General features: G+C 34.6%; 1 protein-coding gene across 2 annotated transcripts; it reads right to left on the bottom strand.

The window, feature by feature from the left end:
* Position 1: 1 nt before the first annotated feature.
* Positions 2 to 8,159, bottom strand: LOC108082596 (uncharacterized). 2 transcript variants are annotated; one of them, XM_017178068.1, is made up of 2 exons: positions 8,059 to 8,159; positions 2 to 981 (listed from the first exon to the last, which is right to left on the bottom strand). In XM_017178068.1, the coding sequence occupies exon 2, from the start codon at positions 969 to 971 to the stop codon at positions 312 to 314; it is 660 nt and encodes a 219-aa protein (XP_017033557.1). In that variant the 5' UTR covers positions 972 to 981; positions 8,059 to 8,159; the 3' UTR covers positions 2 to 311. The 2 variants fall into 2 exon arrangements, with proteins under 2 accessions (XP_017033557.1, XP_017033566.1); XM_017178077.3 differs by lacking the exon at positions 8,059 to 8,159 and adding an exon at positions 1,160 to 1,200.
* Between the last annotated feature and the right edge of the window lie 8,987 nt (positions 8,160 to 17,146).

Below are 17,146 nucleotides of genomic sequence, written 5' to 3'. Positions count from 1 at the left end.
CTTTCACTGTTGGGTTCAATTTTTGTCGTATTTATTAACAATTTGTTTAAAATTATTTAACAATTTTGTTCATCTTGCGCTTGGATCGACACAGAAAATGTTATTCAAATTTTGGATTTTAGAACTAAACCGAACAAACGAATGTTAGGCGCTTTGGAAGCCATCAATGTTGGATTGAACAGTCACTGAATCAAGCAATCAATCGAATCAATCAAATCAATCAATCATCAACCAATCAATGTTCCCTTTTTTAAGGCTACATAAATATGTAAATTTTATCATCTCCATCAAGCTTAGGCTCTAGTTAAGTATTACAAGCGGACATTGGGATTCCGGGAGCGTACAAAGTTCAGCAGCTCATCGGAGTCCTCGCACACGAAGGGCTTGATGTGATGGCAGGCCACATCGTGCCACTTGATGCCGTCGTTGTAAAAGTTGTTCAGTATGGACAGGCAGCTCTCGTCATTGCCCTGGGCAGCCTCCCTATTATCCGGCTGCGGTTGCTGGTATCCACCTGTGGCCGACCAATCACCGGTATTCCTCTGCGAGGTGGGTCCAATCTTGGCCCCCGATCCCGACCAGAACCAACCATTCTCATTGGGTGGCTGCAGATCGGGCCTGTCGCAGCCAGCGAAGTTGCACTTTCTGCCCGAGGTCCAGATATAACGCACATTGCCCCTGGCAATCCTCTGCTTTACAAAGTCATTCTCCTGCGGAGTCTCCAGGGAGACGGCGTCCATGCAATGCCGGCGGCAGATATTCCTGGCGTCCAGCCAGTCCACCTCCAGACTGCGGGTGGGAGCATGCTCCCAGCTGAAGAAGTACGAGTGAGAGACGCCCCTGGCATCCCGGTAGCTGGCATGACGCACACGGTTGGCACAGCTCCTGGGATCGGGCAGGGCCAGGCGACGCTGGGCCAGCGCCATGGTGGCGCTCAGTGCCAGCAGCAGCAGGGCACGCAGCACAGACATATTTGGATAGCTGAAAAATAGGGAATTAAAGATATAAACAATTCATTAATATATAAAATAATTATTTAAGATTTATATATAAAGAAACTTATGCAGAAATTCTAAAAAAAATATATAATAAATTATTTAAAAATGATTCAAGTTAAAAATCCAGGAATATATATTTTTTTTAGGCACAATTAACCCACCGCAACAAAATTTAGAGTGACTTAACCCGCTAAGCTCGGCCTAAAACTGTTTAGAAAATTCAATTTTGACTCGAAATAGATCTGATTTGCTTTTTGGCCCCACCCAAAAAGCCATTTCCGCTTGGATGACTCGCCGCAGCTTGGTTTTTTATGCAAAATCAGTGATTGGAAATGCTTTGCATCGATTTTGATCAATTTTGAGTGTGTTTTGTATATGGAATTTGTCGCTTACAATTGACATTTTGCACAATTTGATTTCATTTCGGCTAATTAAGTAGTTTTCCATTTCGGAGAGAGAGGCCTTCAACCTGGTTTCTATTTCGTAACGTGAGAATTGTTTCCCCAGCACAACACAGACGAGACTCGACCTGGCAACAGTCGAAGCATCATCCTATGCAAATGGCTTTATTGTTTTTTATTTGTACATAAAAAAAAATTAAACATGAAAATTGTATGCAAATTTTTATGGTTGCATTTATGGACGACGACTTGTTGTTCTGGCAACTAATCAAAATTACATCTTATATAAATTATCGACTTGCAATCAGGTCCGGATTTAAATTAGCTGATCTCAGCTGGGGAATTGACTCAAACGCGTGCTAAAAACTGTCTAAAGGCTAGACAAAAGGTCTTAATTATCTGTAACTAATCAAGCAAATCGCTTAAAATAAATTACTGATGATTTGGGAGGGATCTATGAGATTGAAAAGAAAATTGGGGCACTGTTATTTTAGCTAAGAAATTAATTAACAAAATTTATAAGCAGAAATTTAACAATAAATTTTAAATATAGTTTTGTACACTTTTTAATGTATTTTAAGTTTGTATTTTATATTAAACAAGTTACCTTAAAATCAATTAACAAAAGTTATAATCAGGAATTTAACAAGAAATGGTGCATTTAATTTCTTACATCAGATATTTATTGAATATTTTTTTTAAATTAAACAAGTACTCTTAAAATGTGACTTTTAAAGTTTTCTCTATATTTAATCATAAAGTAAATGTTTAAAATAATTCAAAAGTAGAATTACATTTCTTGTATATTTTATTTTATAATTTAAAGATAAAGAAGATTGCGAAAATTGCTAAAATAGTTTTATTGAAAGTAATTTAAATAGTTAAAATATAAATTAGATAAAAACTGTAGATTTTAGATTATTATAAAATTGTTTTCTTAGGAGACTTTTATTAATCTCTAGGATTGTGACTGAAAATAACAATAAAATTGGAAAAGGAAATGAATTATTTATTTAGATATTAATTTTTAATTCAGAAAAAACTAAACTTTACAAATTTTCAGCTTATAATAATACAAAATATAGATTTATCTAAGAGGAACAATATAAAAACAGTTTAATCTTTGTTGTTTATTTTAACTTTAAACCAATTTTTGGCAAATCAATCAACCTAAAAATCAAATTGATCAACTTAACTCTTTTTTCCGCAGAATCAATGGCATTTTAAAGCTTCTGTGAGTGACCTTAAAAACAGTTACCAAACCGTAACTGACCTAGCCACAAAAAAAAAAACAAAAAACCTGACCTAGCCAAAGCCAAGGAACTCCCATCTCCCACTCTCCGCTACCATGGCTAGCGGTTCCCATATGCTAGGCCCATTCGTCAGAGGCATTCCAGTACGACGCAGGCGTTTCTGGCTCAGCCGGAGCCCAGAGTTTGTCTTGCGCATACCAAAGCGGAGAAATACTCGCAGTTAGTGGAGAAAGTTGCCCGAGTTCGAGGCCCGTTGTCGTTGTCGTCCATGGTCATGCATTACACATATTGCCGGATCGGTCTCCCTCTGGCCAATATATATTCGAAACTCTTCCGCCTGATAACAGGTCGTCTTCAGTTTAGGCCTTTTGTTTTGGCCACGCGCAATTGCATGTGGTTGTATTTGTGTTTTGTTCCTCTTTTTCACGGCTTGTAAATTTTGTAATTTGAATTTCCGTTGCCTCATTTGCTCTTCCCATTAAAGGTGAGCCAGGTGAGGTTTTTTACTTCAGCTAATTGCCGTGGGTAAGGGCATTGGCAACTGCTGAAATATTTCCGAACCAAATTGTCTTCAAGTAGCTCTCATTTTTGTCTCATTTTGTTTTCTTTTTTTCGGTGTTTTTTTTTTTGGGATTTTGGGTCTCGTTTTCTTCTGTTATGCAATATTTGCCTTTATTGAACTCTTCAATGGACGCACTTGTAAATATAAATTGTGGGAGAAAGGCATTTGCTTTGATGGCTAAATGACTAATGATGATTTTTAGGCTCTTTTATATAATTCACCTGTGCGCGGCGGCGTGCAAAAAGCAACCTTCAAAACGTGCTCAATAGCCAAATAAATATTACAAAATAGCTAGCAGCAAAAAAAATATTTAAAAAAAAACTTAAAAAAAAAGAGCAGTCGAAATCCAAGCACACATCTGTGCAGCATTCCGACTCCAAAACCTGTGTTAGATAATTAATTCCAAGCCACTTGTTTGTACTTGTGCTGGGGCTTCGTGGTTGCATCTGCCAAAGATTATTTTGTTTAGTTTTTTTTTTGTGTTTTTTTTAAACCCCTCCCACCAGCCCATACATGGCAATTAATCTCCAGCTTATACATTACATTTTACAGAGATCCGCGCATGGCTTACAGCAACTGGTTTTTCTTTACTAGATTTTTCCTCTTTGATTGCAGGCAAATTTTATTTATGTATCACGCGCCTCCTCGAGCACATTTTGAGGTGAGGTAAATGGGTAAAAAATTGTCATTAGCTGCTCAGAGCGGAACAGGTGTCTAAATTTTGGTGAAGAAGTGGTATGTGCTCGTGGTATATTTGCCAATTTATACTTTTGAGAAGAATTTTGCTTAAGGCAAATGGTTTTTGCCTAAAAAAAAATTGATTTTTAAATATTTTTAAATAGTGTAATATATTTTATTTATTTATTTAACAATTTTTAAGTACTTTTAATTTATTTTAAATGAAGAAAATTCACAGAAAGCTATTACATTTAACAGTTTGATTTTTTTGTTTAATTTAAACAAGGAATTTAAGCCAAAAACTATCATCAGGTGTGTGTTAGCTATTAAATAATCCTTTACAATTTTAAATTAAAAGCCATTGCTAGTATATTATAATTTAATTGTTTATATAACACCTAGAATTTAGAAATACTTTTTGATTATGATAAACATTTTATTATTATCTCAAAAAGGCATTCAAACTATCTATAAAAATGTTAACTTAAAAGTTACCCTGACCTGTCCTTCTCGTACTTCTTTTATCATAAATTTAACATTAAAAAACCTTAAAAAATATGTGTTTAAATGCTTGTAAAATTTTTTCCAGCTTCTCTCTAAAAACCCTCCTCTATAATTTAATCTTAACCACCTAGATCGACTTCTGCCATTTCCTGTTAATTAGAAATCAATCGATAAGCAGACATTTCTCTAGAGAAACCAACGAGAAACTTGCACTTGCAGCTCGTTTGTAGAACGAAGACCAAGACGGGTTTCTGGTTGCTGAATTCAAGCAACGCCTTGCCATGAAGCGATGACAGTAATTATTAAGAAGACGGATTTGCCAGATGCAGCTTAAAGGCCTGTTGCAAGCCACAAAGCTACCGCCTTTAAGGCAGTCTCTGTCTTAATGCTAATTAGAATGGATTGCAATATCCGGGCTTTGGGTCAAGTGACTTGACCTCTTTCAGGTGGAATAAAAGGGAGCAGGATGCTGCCGTCGTTATGAAAGTTTCACGCGGATACGGCGACGCTTTAATTGCCACGGCCTGAGTCTGGTCTTGGCCAGATCTGGTCTGGTCGCCTCTTGGCCCGAAGAAGAAGCCACGAGCTGAGTAAACAATATGCAGAAAAACTGGACAGACGGTAGAAGAAAGTCTGTCAACGGCCAGTTTGCGGAGCAGACAGGCCGAAGGAGCATTACTTTTACTGGTCACCAGCAGCAGCAGCAGCAGCAGCACCTGCGACTTACTGGTTTTTCTCGGATGAGCAAAACACAAAAATGCCACAGACATTGGTGCACTGTCAGCGCTTGGAAACAATAACAATGAAGCGAAATGATAGTGAAAATGGTCATGTTTCTTCGTACGTTTTTGGTCATCGCATAAATATGTATTTATATGTATGTTCAGGCCATATCAATAAATATTGACAGCGAGTCAGGTGGAAAAAGAAGGAGGAGGAGGACAGTTGAGGGGGAGGTAGGGAGAGAGGACGCAGGGAAGGCGGGGGCAGGGAAGGTGGAGGCAGTGAGAGGTCCCCGAGTGGAATCTTCTCAAGTGTCTGGGCATCTTCACTTTCATCTACGTAGCCAAGGTGCTAATGAATTGCCCAAATTGATGGTTGGCCAAATAACAAGACGCTTACAGAAGGGAAAATATTTTTAAATAATTTAAGGAATAGATAAAGTCTCAGTAAGGTTATTGAATTGTTTAGAAAAAGATTACACATTTATTTTATATATAAAATATTTCTACTAAATCTTTTTCTTATAAAACTTTTAATATATTTTTTTTATTAATAAAAATAACCTTTAAGAAAATTTGTATTTGTAAGTTAAAGAAGTGTTTCAGTTCTGTTTTGCTTTCGCACTCGTTTAATTTACTTCTAAAAATACTATATTACTTTGTAAAATTGATAAACTTATAGAAAATGATATAACAAACTATTTTCTTTTAAAAGATTTTTAAAATTGTATTAAAATTTATTTAATTCCCTCTTTTCTGGTCTAAGGTTTTTTAAATACAATTTAAAAGTATCTAGAAATGACTGTAAGCTTTAACTAAGTTCTTAGAATATTTATTAAAATATCTAACAATATTTAAAATATTTTATTATATAAAGATCTAAGCTTTTCTCTAAAGTCTTGAAATTTATTAAATGAAATTCCCTTTTCTACAATTTTTTCTTTTGCTCTACAATCTTTAAGTTCTGAATATAATTGCGGACTCAAAATAATAATATAACAAAATGTACACTACTTCAATGATGTCCAAAAAGAAAACTGTATATCCTCTTTATTATTTCCCTATTTTCCCCTATAATCACAACATCAAATAAGAGGAAGCTGCCATAAAATCAGAACTAAAAATATTCACTCATTTCGAAAAGCCAGAAAATTGGCATATGTAAAACCAGAAATTCATTCACAAAAAAAAAGGGGCGGAAAAGACACGCCCAGGGGCAATACTAACTTTCCTTTAAAGAGAATCCATCCAACAGAGTGACAGGAGAAGCCCAGAGAGATTTGGCTCTTTTTTTCTTAGTTTTTTGCTGCTTTTTGCCTGTAAAGACTTTCCCGCATTCCGCAGAGATAAATTATTTTGTTGTCAATTGGAGACGGAATCGTGACTGGTGATTTCTACTTTGGAATTTTTCAGAGATTGCAGACTCTGCTGCAAGTCCTCCTCCGCAATTGCTATGGGAGTTGGCATTGAAATTGTTTAACTGGTGACCTGTCACAGTGTTGAGATTTTAAATAACCATTCAAGTGAGGTCACCTCCCGTTGAGGCTGTAAAAATGTCAAAGGCCGCTGCTATTCTTATCAAGTTGCCTTTATGGCCAGTCATAAAATATTATTGACTTTACGACCCCAAAAACATTCTGCAGCAACAGTAGCCAGCAAATGCCTGACATTTTGGTAATTACTGCCTTCATATTTGCATGCTGCTACTGCTACTGGTGCTGCGGCTGTTGGAAAATTAGATTTTCCACTCATTTGCACTGCCACATATTGCGTAATCTTCTGCTTCAATGCATGGCCCTGGGGGTGGCAAGTGGGCGAGAAAAACAGGCCAAAACGAGGGCATGCTTGGTAATATTAAAAAAAAAAAAAAGTAAATGACGAAAAAAGAACTCCATCATTGTTGGCTTTACTAACAACATTTTTCACACCGTTTGCCTTGCTCTTCAAACTGACAGAATGCATTGTGACAGAATTATTTTAGGTTGGTTCTTACAGAACTTTGGAGAACAAATTATTAATCACTGTCAGTCAACAAACTATTATAAGTGAAAATTAAGAGGAGAAAAACTAAAAACTTTGTGCCAGATGTTATGGATATTTTAAGGATTTATTTAATTTTTGAAACCTTTTTTATTATTTTTTCTGTATTTCTTGTTATAGTTTATAACATCCTAGTGTTTTTGTATTCATTTGCATTGACAAATATGAGAATATTCGAGTATCTATTTGACGATTTTATAAAATTTAAAAACAAGATTTCGTTTAAAGTATTTTTAAGAATTTTATAAAATTAAGTTAATGTTTTTATGAATATTAATTTTGATATAATAAAATTGTACATTATATTATTTTGGTTTTTAAACATTTTTGGTTTTTTTAACATTTTTTTATTAGATATTCATAAAACATTTATATATTTTAGATTATTTTATAAATTTTTACTTAATAAATACATTGTTTAAAATATCTGTTCTTCATTTCTAAGGGCTAAATTTTGGACTTCAGTGAGAAATACGATTGATTTTTAAAGAAATACGTTACTTAAGCATTGAAGAAAATTATTTATCATAACTGAATAAAATAATTCATTAATAAATATTCTACGCTTTTATTGAAAAATACTTTTAAAATGTAGTTTTGGGATGAAATCTTGTATATCACATAAACAAATACAATTCACAATGCTAAAATATAGTACAAAATGCAAAATGAAACCGAAAAACTACAACTAAAATAAATTTAAATAAAAAAGGCTTGGAAAATTCAAAACTTGTTAATAAACTAAAACTCCAATTCTACAACTGACCCACTTAGCAAGTACACAATTTATAATCCAAACCAAAAACACAAAGTTTTTCAACTATTAAAATCCTTTTTTTTCACTCTTTTTTTGGTTCACTTGTCCTTAAAGGATATGGTACGATTATATATGATAATCACCTTTTAGATCGGCGCAAAAACGACACGAACGGAGATGAAAGAACTCGAAATCCAACTGAGGTTGTGGTTTTTAGCCTGGGAAACAACCGCACGCAACGCTTCACTTTTACCAACTGAACGCACTGACGATCTTGCCACGGTTTATAGCCTGTCCCCAAAAAGCCAAACAAACCAAAACGAGCAAAAGCCATCATAGGCGGGTGATGTTCGATGTTCGAACGTGGCTTAAACCCACTGGGGGGCTTGGAGGCTTGGCTTAAATGAACAAAGTTTAGTTTTTAGTTTTTTTTCCCCTCTGATTTCATGTAAAGATGCGTTGTGTTTTGGTATGCATTCGATGGCTAATTGAGCTTGGGGGCCGTAAATCGACAGTTGCCGCCATAAATGTGTCACTGGGCTACTGGTTTTTGGCCAAAAGCTGCAGCTTAAAATGCATCTTTTGCAGCTTCGAACATGTTCGTGGGGCAAGTTCGCTGCCTGAGTCTTTTGTTTTGCTTTGCGATCTTTTTTTTTTTGTTGTTGCAAAGCCAATAAATAAGTGTGAAATGGCAAAAAGCCATCGATAACACCGTTACAAGCTTTGTTTAAAAGAAATGATTATGCATTTGTGTTTGATTTTATTTTAATTGCCTTGAGTTAAGCTGAACCCCCCGGGGGCTTAAATTTAATTATTGCCATCATATTTTTTGTATTATTTTTTAAGTTTTGTGATTTTGTACAATACACTTATGTAACAATTGAATATTTTTTATGGTACAAAGCAAAACGGTGTCAATAAAATCAATAGAGATACAAATTGCTTCCGGCACAATTTGCTCATCATTAGCCAAAAGGTGTTGAAGAAGCGAGCAAAAAAGGGCAGCAAAGAAAATAGTTAAAATAAACAAATAAATAAATAAATACTCGTGCTTAAATGGTTTAAAATTTGAGCCTACACTTGGGCATGATTAATGTTATTTTTCTTGATTTGCCTAATGAGAGCACAGCAACCAACGGCAGCAATAATATTCATTAATTTTTCATTGTGCTCGGCCCAAAAATATTGCCTAATAACGTCGACTCCAATGCTGTCCAATGTTGTGCTCAAGTTCACCCCTACAAGGCAATTCAGCTTCTGATCTGTCCCGAGTGTCGTCCTCTCCACGCACCTCGAGCGCATCTTCAAATTGCATTTCGAGCATACATAAAACATGAAAATATGGCAGCAAACCGATGCGATTCGATGGGAGGTCGTTCAGTAAATTAAATTTAATTGCATTTTCCACATGTGCCAAGTGCGGTGGAGGTGGAGTGGAGCTGGCAGCCAACAACTTTAAATCGATTCGCAATCACTTCACAATTTGCCGGTACATCTGCCGTGCATCTTGTTATTTTTATACCCTGAATTTAAGGAGTTAGTAAAGTGCTTAATAAAAATTATAAATAAATTTAGAGCTTCTTAAAAATACCTTGAATTAAATTCTTATTAAATATTTTCTTTGTTAAGAATTTTCAGATTTTTTTCAAGTTATCTTAAAGGAGTTTAGGGCATCTCAATTCAAGGGAAAATAGATGTAATCTCTAATCATTAACCTCTCCCAACTTTATAGCAATATAATAATAAATAATTATTTGATTAAACAATTAAATATAAAAGCTTAATTATGCACAGCCAAGCTTATGATACATTTTACTAATTTAATTATATTTTACCTTAGTGTATTATGAAGTTCGTGCCTCCAAATGATGCCTGCATTTCTTGATTTCATTGTGACTTTGAACGCATTTGCCCAAGTGATTTATGCATTCGAATATCCAAAACAGCCGATCTCGAAATCAAAGCAGATGTGTGAAATCATTAAGTGCAAACAGCGGCAAATGATGGAGCCCCGAACTTGAACTTGAAGAACGCTGACTGGCAAAAGGCAGCCGCACAAAACAAATAACACCCGAAAACGAACGAAATAAAAGGTATATCCATGGCTGTGGCTGCAATTAGATCTGCACTCCATGCTCCATACTCCATCCGAATGGGTTACCCAGAGGCTAGCAACAATTAAAAATGGGTCTCGCTGGCGGAGCAACAATAAAAATTAAAAACTCTGCTTACCGCTTACCATGAAGTTAAGTACGAGAGACCTTAGGCGTCATGGATATAGCGCACGTAAAAGATATACAGTAAAGACTCGAAGAGATAAACTTTTAGGGGAAAATATTACAAAAAACGTATGCTATATATTTTATATTTATTTATATATTTTAGATTATGTTTAACAATTTTTAAGGACTTTTTCGGAACAATTTAATATATAAAAAGCTTATATCGATTTTATATCGATCTTATATCGATATATATTTTATATCGATTTTTATATATCGGTCTTCTCCTCAAATATTGATTTAGTATCGATATTTTTACTATCTTATATCGATTTTGTATCGATCTTATATCGAAATATATTTTATATCGATTTTTATATATCGGTCTTCTCCTCAAATATTGATTTAGTTTCGATATTTTTACTATCTCTGGTCCTTTACTAATCACATATTTTTAAATGTTCTTTTTTAGTCAAATTTTCCTTAATAATTTTCTAAAAATAAATTTTAATCAATTATTTAATATAATTTTCCCAAAAGATCCTTGACTTTACCATAATATCGTGTTCACACTGTTTATAGATACTGATATATTTTATGGCCCTCAGCTATGGCTCACGACTCTTGGTGTGGGACTGTGATTTTCCATTGCCTGCAATTTCACTTTCCTTTGCCACACATATCTCACGAAATTGGCAAAAACCAGCCGCCTGCTGGAATCCCACGCAGCCTCAGTGCCACATACTCATAATTGGGTCGCTTAATCTATCACTTGACATCTCTCCCATCCCAGACTTCAAAATTTTTAATTACAATTTGGACTCATTGTTTGAGTAGCGATTTCTTACGCAACATTCGCATTGCGTGGCGATTGCCAAAGGAAAGTCAGTCATCATTAGCTTGACATAAAAACTCTTTATCGAGCTGAAGAAATGTTTGTAAGTTGTAATAAAATGGGTTTTTTTTACATTTTGATTGAGTGGCATTCACAGGGCTTAACTTAACTTAACTATGTGGTTACCTTTTCAAAAGCAGGTGGCTTGGCATTAAACAAAACATAAATAATTGTGATATTAAATGTTATTTAGAGGAGCTTTCTAATTGAGCTATTCTATAGGTAGAAATTAGTAATCTTTGTTCAAGTTGAAGTAATGCATTTTGATTTATTGAAAGTAATCTACTAAGCAAGTAAAGGCACACATAATATTATTTTAAAAGAAAATAAAAATTTAAAAATTTTTAATGAACTAATTTTATAATTTAAGGGGCTTTGCTTCATTTTAAATGAGCAATTCTGAACAATGACTAAACATATATTTTTTTTCTAATACCAGGGACAGGTGTAGTCTTGGGAAAATAGTCTGTTTTGGAAAAGAAGTGCGGGCACAAAGCGTAAACAATGATGAATTACAATAACATAACATAATTAACATTGGGCTCAGCGTTGGATGCTAATTAACTTCTTCTTTTACTCTTGGCGAATGTAGATGTCGATGGTTTTTTGGTTTTTTGTATTTCTTTGAGGTTACCATAACCCAGTGACTGACTTTGACTGCTTACCGCATCACGTGGCGTCGGCACCTTGGGTTCTGTAAAATCCAAAAAACCATAAAAAAAAACTATTTCGCCACTTTTCGATGGCCAAAATGTCAGAGGTTTGCTATTTTTTTGGTCAGCTGACGATTATCCAAAGCATTTTCCGCCATCAACCATCATTTAATTCATTTATGTGTGGTTATAAGTATATTTTTAACCTTTTTTTTTTGTTTTTCTTTTGTCAATTGAGGAAAACCTTCATCGTTTTTGGCCCTGAAATAAATTCGCATCAAATCGCTTGGAATCCAAAATTGTTCAAATAATTGTTTGGTTCATTTCAGTTTTGGTCAAGGGAAAAAAAGTTGGCTTGGTTTTGTTTGTTATATTAATTTTTTGGCATAATATTTATTTAGGTAAGCCAGTAATGGTCAGTGTTTTTATTAAATTGAATAAATATTCGGATTTTGTTTAATGTTTATAAGCGGATATTGGGAAAATATATTTTATGAATAAATAAAGTGGGTTGGTTGGAAATATTCAAGTGATTTATTTAAGCACAAATTTAAATAATGTTTTGGAAAAGTTTATGAAAAAATTTGTTACTTTTACAATTTTTTATATATTTTATATATATTTTTTTTTTATAAAAAAAATGTTTAGTAAATAGTATGCTTACAAAATTATTCTACATACTCTTTTTTTTTTAAATTGTTTTAAACTTTAAATCTTTATAGAAGGTTAGTAGATTAATTTCGTGTATTTTTTCATTTTTTCTATTAAGAAATATATATTTTTTTAACTAGAAATCTTTATATGAAGAATGTAGATTAGTTTTTTATATTTATTCCTTTTTTTTCTATCAATAAATATCGTTTTAATATGGTAAAGAAATTTTCTTTAACTGTGACATGTTTTAAACTTGATAAAAAAAAAGATAAATAAAAATGAATAATTGTTTGCTTTATTTAAATATATAAAAAAAAAAAAAAACAAAACAAAATATGTATATGTCGGATCCAGGGACCGTAAATAATTATTATGAGTTTAAAAAAATTGAAGCCCAAAACAGTCTCCAAAAAAATTTGAAAAAATTGTCATAAGTTAAATTTTCATGGCGAATTCAAAAACAAGATAAATGTTTTTTTTTCAATTTTTGTATAAAAATTACGCAATAACTTTTATTTTCAATTTTTTATTATATAAATTGAAAAATAAGAATTATTCGATAACTTTTATTTTAAAAATTGAAAATAAAGATTGAATCTATATATCTTTTGATCCGTAGAAGCCAGATCCAATATATATGTATATATATGATCTACACATCAATACCTTTCAGATGGTATATAATAAATATGTATATATATATATATATATATATTGGATCTGGCTTCTACGGATCAAAAGATATATAGATTCAATCTTTATTTTCAATTTTTAAAATAAAAGTTATCGAATAATTTTTATTTTTCAATTTATATAATAAAAATTGAAAATAAAAGTTATTGCGTAATTTTTATATAAAAATTGTGAAATAACTTTTATTTGGTAATTTTTTGCTTTTTTAATTATAACCGTTACAGTCCCTGGTCGGATCACATGAAACAGGGCCTACTTTATTCCTATGGTCAGTATAGGTGAAGCGGGGCCTTCTGAAATATGGAGCAGGGCCTTTTGAAATACGGAGCAGGGCCTTTCTGAAATACGGAGCAGGGCCTTTCTGAATTGAGTGAAAGCACGGCAGAGCAGGATAGATATAGACTGCTGCCGAGTGAGGTCTGTTCGTGAAGCGCTGACATACAGGTTAGAAAGAGACGACAACAATGATTATGAAATGAGTGAATTGAGTGAAAGTAGAAAGGTCGAAAGTAGACTTTTTGGAAGACAGTTTAGAAAACGCTTCGAAGACGAACAGAACTTGCTGCTGAGAACTTATTCAGATAAAATGGACCAGTTAAACGACCCTCCGACATCAGAAGTGGGATTCGCTTCGCCTACAGACAATACTCCTGGACAATATATGGCAGCGTTGGAAGCCCAGAACAGGACCCTGATGGAGTTAATTAAGTCTATGCAGACACCAAGGACTTCGGCAGACGGCGATAAGGCTACGCATGTCACCTTGCCCAAATTTAATCCCGATGGTGCCGGAGCAGACGCCTCCGCCTGGTGTACTACAGTCGATCTCATATTTGCAGACCACGTTCTAGAGGGTAGCGGTCTGGTGATGACTTTAAGCAAGGCGCTTGAAGGCAGCTGCATGTAGAAGCGAGCTGATTTGTGTGATTCAACAGTGACAGTATCGGGTGAGCCCTTTCCAATTATTCTTTGATTTGGGAGCTAAATTGGCTAAAAGATGGGAATAGAGATGTGTTTGATTGCAGTGTTGTTTGCCCATCTGCCTTCCCATTGGCGAGCCCTGTGCTACGATAGGTTGTGCTTAGACTATCGGAAGCAATATTCGAAAATGGTTTCGGACAGTGGCCTTTGCCGCTTATGTCAGACCCTGTGAAGGAAAAATGTTTCTGTTGAAAAATAATTAATTAAAAAAATTACGAGTTGCCGTCTGTTTGGTCTGCCGTGCCGTTTGGTTTGAAGAGTGCGTCTTCTACCTTCATCATGCAATTGTTAAGGCGTTTGGAATTTATCATGATTATTTGCGATAGTTTACATAGATGACGTGTTAATCATGGCAAACTCGGAAGAAAAGGCTTTCCGAAGGCTGAAAGTTGTATTAAATGTGTTGACTGTACCAGGGTTGTCATTTAACGTTACCAAATGTGGGTTTCTTGAACCTACTACGCAGTATCTGAGCTATGAGGTGTGCGGTGGAGAAATCAGACCCAATTCCTAGAAAATCCTTACGTTAAAGGTCCGTCCTTTTAATCGGTGCAATTAAGAGACCGTCGTAAGACCATTTATTGAATTGGTGCCTTATTTTCAAAAACGTGTGCCTCGATTTTCTCAGATCATGAGACATATTCCTCGGCTTCAAGTATCTTTAAGTGAAATGACGATTTTTAGAAATTGGAACGAACGTTTTTAATATTAGATGTAAGCTCTTGTGGATATTGTGCAATGCTAATACACTTAATTAATGGAGACACTTATGTTAGTGGAGTGTATGGGTGGAACTATATACGATGTGGAGTCCAAATGGCATTTATATGAATTGGAAATATTGGCTGACTTACAATTATTCTAACATTGTGGTATTATTTGCTCAAATGAGAGTTCGTAGTCTATACCTATTGTAATTGTAATGATTTCAAAAACAAATTAACTGAAGTGCAACATAGAATGGAGGAAGAAAAAGCGCAAGGCAAATGTGGATTTCTTTTTGTGTCCAGAATTCACGTGACTGATTTAAATTCCAATAAGTAAAAATAAAGCGACAGAAAAACGTCTGAACTTAGAATGGAAATCTAATAACTGAATGATCAGAGTCAGGATTCAGGATTGATTGATATAGTTTATAAACAACTCAAAATAATTGAAATTAAATTGAGCTATGAAGGGGGGTTCTTAAAAATACACAGAGGTGTGAGATAATGTTGTCTGCCAGTAGTGTCCTTTAATTTTGTTGGATAGTTATTAATCAAGGTTATAAATCCGTTATGTGTTTGGGTTGGAAAAAATAGACTCAGCAATATTTATCAGAATTGTTGGAAATGACTAAGTTTAAAGATTGTTGAAAATTGTATCATGTGTAAAGCTGTAAAGTAGTCATCTGGCTGGATACCAGGACCGCAGAGGTGATGGCAAGATGCTCTTGGCGGGGTGCAACTTGCGGCGAACTGCACAGTTAGTAGTGCAACCAATGCAAGCCCTTAAGAGATGCCAATCGGACCCACCCTTTGGGCTTGATACCACCACATGACACAGAGAAAAGTATAAAGAAAGAGAAATTTAAAGTTACGTTATGCTGGTTCGGAAGAGCACTAATTTTGATAAGGCAAGATTAATTTAAAATGAAAAATGAAAATGGAAAATATGTTAAAAATGAGAGAGAAAAGAGAAAGAAATGAAGATGGAAAATAAAAATGAAGATCGGCACCAAACAGAGTTTATAGAAAAGCTTGATGGTGGCTGATATGTTTTGAGATATCTGTCAAGTAAGCGAACTTTTATAAGTATGCGCATGAGTTTTTGAGGGCATAGCCAAATAGACAAAATAAGCAATGACGTTGATTGATTAAAGATTAAAGTTGATTAAAGATTTAGACGACTCAAGTGGAGATGCGTGTGATTCCCATGTGGGGAATGATGATATGGATGGCACGGTTGATGCCTTGGAATCCCAAGAGGGGATATAATGACCGCACCATAACAGAAGGAATTGTCATGGCGGGGGTCAGTGGAGACCGCACCATAACAGAAGGAATTGTTATGGCGGGGGTCAGTGGAGACCGCACCATAACAGAAGGAATTGTTATGGCGGGGGTCAGTGGAGACCGCACCATAACAGAAGGAATTGTTATGGCGGGGGTCAGTATGTGGGTGTAAAAGGAAATACACCAGTTGATAAAGCTATGTAATTAGAGAAGTCTGAATTGTAAATTATGATTAAAATGAAGATTTAATTTGTTATGTTATCATGAAACCAAGATGCTTATTTTGTCTAAATGCCTCAATACTTATGTTTAGAAAATTAATGAAATGTTTGTTGACAATAAAATGTAACGAGTACTGAAATTTGAGAATACTGTGATTTAAAGTTAACACACGAGGACGTGTGATTTGTCAGGAAGGCCGTGTCGGATCACATGAAACAGGGCCTACTTTATTCCTATGGTCAGTATAGGTGAAGCGGGGCCTTCTGAAATATGGAGCAGGGCCTTTTGAAATACGGAGCAGGGCCTTTCTGAAATACGGAGCAGGGCCTTTCTGAATTGAGTGAAAGCACGGCAGAGCAGGATAGATATAGACTGCTGCCGAGTGAGGTCTGTTCGTGAAGCGCTGACATACAGGTTAGAAAGAGACGACAACAATGATTATGAAATGAGTGAATTGAGTGAAAGTAGAAAGGTCGAAAGTAGACTTTTTGGAAGACAGTTTAGAAAACGCTTCGAAGACGAACAGAACTTGCTGCTGAGAACTTATTCAGATAAAATGGACCAGTTAAACGACCCTCCGACATATATATTATTTAGCATATTTAAAGTATTTCATTTAAATTTTACTTCCAGCTTAATGTACAATTTTCTGTAAACATTTTCCATTTCTTTAACTCTTCAAAGCTCTAATATTTACCCACTTTAATTGCAAATTCCCCATTTTTGCATATACAAAGTGTTCGGCATTGCGTAGCACGTGTGAAAAATATAAACAAAAAAGTTGTATCCAACCAAGTCTCTGAATGCGTATTATTTATTATGCCGGCGCCATTGTCAGAGAAGCGAGCTTGACGACAGAATCCAAAGCAGACCCTCTCTGCTGCCACTCTGTTATTGTTTTGACTGAAGTGTTGTTA

The sequence above is a fragment of the Drosophila kikkawai genome, chromosome 2L, assembly GCF_030179895.1.
Source record: "Drosophila kikkawai strain 14028-0561.14 chromosome 2L, DkikHiC1v2, whole genome shotgun sequence".
Taxonomy (NCBI): domain Eukaryota; kingdom Metazoa; phylum Arthropoda; class Insecta; order Diptera; family Drosophilidae; genus Drosophila; species Drosophila kikkawai.
The sequence above is the reverse complement of the archived record's forward strand: the minus strand, read 5'-3'. Positions and strand labels throughout refer to the sequence as shown.

Excerpts from the sequence above, each read along its gene's own strand:
- LOC108082596 (XM_017178068.1), bottom strand. The coding sequence starts at position 971 with ATGTCTGTGCTGCGTGCCCTGCTGCTGCTGGCACTGAGCGCCACCATG.